The following is a 3,869-nucleotide window of genomic DNA, read 5'->3' as shown; positions in this document are numbered from 1 at the left end:
TTTGGTCTTCTTGTGAACAAAAGATTTGTTCAAAGGAGAAAATTCACACATTCATTTACATTACTCACTCAAATTTTGTCACCTTTCTTTCCATTTTGCAATATGAAAAATTGTGCCAGTACACCATACTGGTGTGTACCATCTAAAAAAAATCCCTGCTTCTAGGTATGATTTATATCAAGTTGTTTAAACAGAAAGAAACAGTGGTACACTTCTAGGTATGACTTATATCAAGCTGTTTAAACAGACAGAAATAGTGATACACTTCTAGGTATGACTTATATCAAGCTGTTTAAACAGACAGAAATAGTGATACACTTCTAGGTATGACTTATATCAAGCTGTTTAAACAGACAGAAATAGTGATACACTTCTAGGTATGACTTATATCAAGCTGTTTAAACAGACAGAAACAGCAGTACACTTCTAGGTATGACTTATATCAAGCTGTTTAAACAGACAGAAATAGTGATACACTTCTAGGTATGACTTATATCAAGCTGTTTAAACAGACAGAAACAGTGGTACACTTCTAAGTATGACTTATATCAAGCTGTTTAAACAGACAGAAACAGTGATACACTTCTAGGTATGACTTATATCAAGCTGTTTAAACAGACAGAAATAGTGATACACTTCTAGGTATGACTTATATCAATCTGTTTAAACAGACAGAAACAGCGGTACACTTCTAAGTATGACTTATATCAAGCTGTTTAAACAGACAGAAATAGTGATACACTTCTAAGTATGACTTATATCAAGCTGTTTAAACAGACAGAAACAGCAGTACACTTCTAAGTATGACTTATATCAAGCTGTTTAAACAGACAGAAATAGTGATACACTTCTAGTTGTGTTGTATATTGATCAGGTAAATATAGTGTTATGTTTATAGTTGTGTTAAAAATTAGAGAAGGAACAGCAAATTACTACATAAGTACTTCATAACTAAGGAAACAAAATTTTTACTTTTGTACACTTGTGTGTACAATTTTGTAAAATTGCATGTTTTTAACCCTGAAGGCATGGTATACTGTAGTCATTTTCAATTAATTACTATGAATTTAGTATGGCTATTTGTTCCGTAGAAGTATCTGTTAGGTCATATCATTTTAATTATACTTATACCTGATTTGTATTCAGTATAAAATGGTATTCAGTTAAATCATCACAAACAACTATTATCCTTCATGCGAGTTTCCTTACAATAAAATTTGAAATCATTTACTTGTGCTTTCTTTCATTCCGATTTATCTTCATACACACAAAAAAAAACTGCTAATGAAATTAGCAGAGAAACTTACCTGTATTTATTTTCATCCAGTTTCTTCTGTCGAAGCATTTGTTCATAGTCTAGAGACATTTGCTGCTTTGGTTCTTTGTGAAATCTAGCAAAAGCTGTTTTTTGGATTCTCATAAAATTGTCTTTCTCTTCTTTCTAACACAAGAGAATACTTATCTTCAGTAACTGTTTTTATATTGTTTATTTCTTACATGTAGAGGTAATGCTAGAAAGCTATCATCTTACTTTTCCTTAAAAAATTTGAAATTTAAACACAATTTAATTACAACAAAAAATCCTAATATATATTCTATCATAAAATTACAACCCAAACAAAATTCTAATATATGCTTTATCATAAAATTACAACCCAAACAAAATCCTAATATATACTTTATCATAAAATTATGACCCAAACAAAATCCTAATGTATACTTTATCATAAAATTATGACCCAAACAAAATCTTAATATATACTTTATCATAAAATTATGACCCAAACAAAATCCTAAGATATACTTTATCATAAAATTATGACCCAAACAAAATCCTAATATATACTTTATCATAAAATTATGACCCAAAAAAAATCTTAATATATACTTTATCATAAAATTATGACCCAAACAAAATCCTAATATATACTTTATCATAAAATTTCAACCCAAAAATTTTTTTTAGATTTCTGCACAAAATGATTTACAGTAACATATCAAGCTTGCTTCATTCCTTGGATCCCCACTTATACCTTACTCCAATCATCCCTTATACCACCACTTTCTTACCTCCCATCATCCCTTATAACACCACTTTCTTACCCCCCATCATCCCTTATACCACCACTTATACCATGCTCTCATCATCCCTTATACCACCACTTATACCTTACTCCAATCATCCCTTATACTACCACTTTCTTACCTCCCATCATCCCTTATACCACCACTTATACCATGCTCTCATCATCCCTTATACCACCATTTATACCTTCTTACCATCATCCCTTATACCACCACTTATACCATGCTCTTATTATCCCTTATACCACCACTTATACCATGCTCTTATCATCCCTTAAACCACCAATTATACCATGCTCTTATCATCCCTTATACCACCATTTATACCTTCTTACCATCATCCCTATACCACCACTTATACCTTACTCCAATCATCCCTTATACCATCACTTATACCTTACTCCAATCATCCCTATACCACCACTTATACCTTACTCCAATCATCCCTTATACCACCACTTATACCATGCTCCCATCATCCCTATACCACCACTTATACCATGCTACCATCATCCATTATACACACCACTTATACCATGCTCCCATCATCCCTATACCATCACTTATACCATGTTACCATCATCCATTATACACACCACTTATACCATGCTACCATCATCCCTATACCACCACTTATACCATGCTACCATCATCCATTATACACACCACTTATACCATGCTACCATCATCCCTTATTTCTTTTCTTCTTCCTCCAACAACTGCTGTAATCTCTCCTCTTATTTCTTTTCTCGTTCTTCTTGTTTCTTTTGCTGTTTTTGTATTGCTGCCACCAAATTTGCTAAGCTGTAGTTTGATTTGTCACTTCTCGTTTCCATCTTTTTTTTTTCTCTTATCCATCCCACTCTCTGACACCAATTTTTTTACGTATCTGCTTGTTTGTTAATTTCCAGTAGAAATTCCTTCCGAGGAACTTCAGCGATACAATACCTTTCTTGATTAAACCAGTTTATTCTTTCTCGATACAAACTATTTGTATACAGTAATTCCACAGTCAGTACGTTTCTCGTCACTTCAAACTTAACAACGTTTATAACACATGCTATAAATCACAGTGATTCACAATTTTGATAACTTCGCTCTACAAGTGCAAAACACACACTAGCTCGAAACAGAATCGTAAGTTACCCGAAACTCACCGTAACTACTGTTTGCTTTCGTTCATTAACATTCCCGCTGGCTTTTCTCTGCCAGGCTTATATACTAACAAAGAGGCGGCTCCAACATTCGCAGAGTTCCCCGATTATTCGAGAAATTCACCACGCATGCTCCCAGCATCATGTGACTTCCACTGTCGTAACAATATGCAAATCATATGTGTGGGGGGAATAGTGGCAGTCTAATTTATACATGACCATAGCTAAGTTGACAAATACCTCAGTGCCACTTAGCATTAGTCCTTGGAACAAAAACCCCTGATTATGGCTAATAACACTCTTAAGCTCTGACAGAAGATCACGCAAAATCTTATTTGAAACTCCACATTCTTCAGCATCTACCTTGTAAGTCTTCATTTCATATTATATCTTACCACGCAGTTCAATGAATAATGATTATTGGCTACTGACAAAACATCTGATAAACTTATCTACAAACTGATTTACTCATGACATTAGTTACCATGACAAAGACCTTATAACTGTCCTGTATCAGACATTGTGTCTTAGTATCAGAATAACGTTACAGTCAATTATAACAGTATTGTTGCGTCAGCGAGTCACATGACTAGTGTGACGCCACGTTTCTAGAACTATCCCGTACCTTGG

The 3,869-nt window shown here is 33.7% G+C and overlaps 1 protein-coding gene across 1 annotated transcript in view; it reads right to left on the bottom strand.

Moving 5' to 3' along the window:
• Positions 1-1,307: 1,307 nt before the first annotated feature.
• Positions 1,308-3,869, bottom strand: part of LOC106474393 (centrosome and spindle pole-associated protein 1-like) — a gene marked incomplete at its 3' end in the record, with an annotated part of 37,577 nt that continues 35,015 nt past the window's right edge. The window contains exon 6 of the mRNA XM_022402697.1: positions 1,308-1,441. Within this exon, the coding sequence (XP_022258405.1) occupies positions 1,308-1,441 (134 nt within the window). The remainder of the gene's footprint in view (positions 1,442-3,869) is intronic.

Source organism: Limulus polyphemus, unplaced genomic scaffold, assembly GCF_000517525.1.
Source record: "Limulus polyphemus unplaced genomic scaffold, Limulus_polyphemus-2.1.2 Scaffold7163, whole genome shotgun sequence".
In the NCBI taxonomy this organism is placed as follows: domain Eukaryota; kingdom Metazoa; phylum Arthropoda; class Merostomata; order Xiphosura; family Limulidae; genus Limulus; species Limulus polyphemus.
This window is presented reverse-complemented; position numbering and strand designations above follow the sequence as displayed.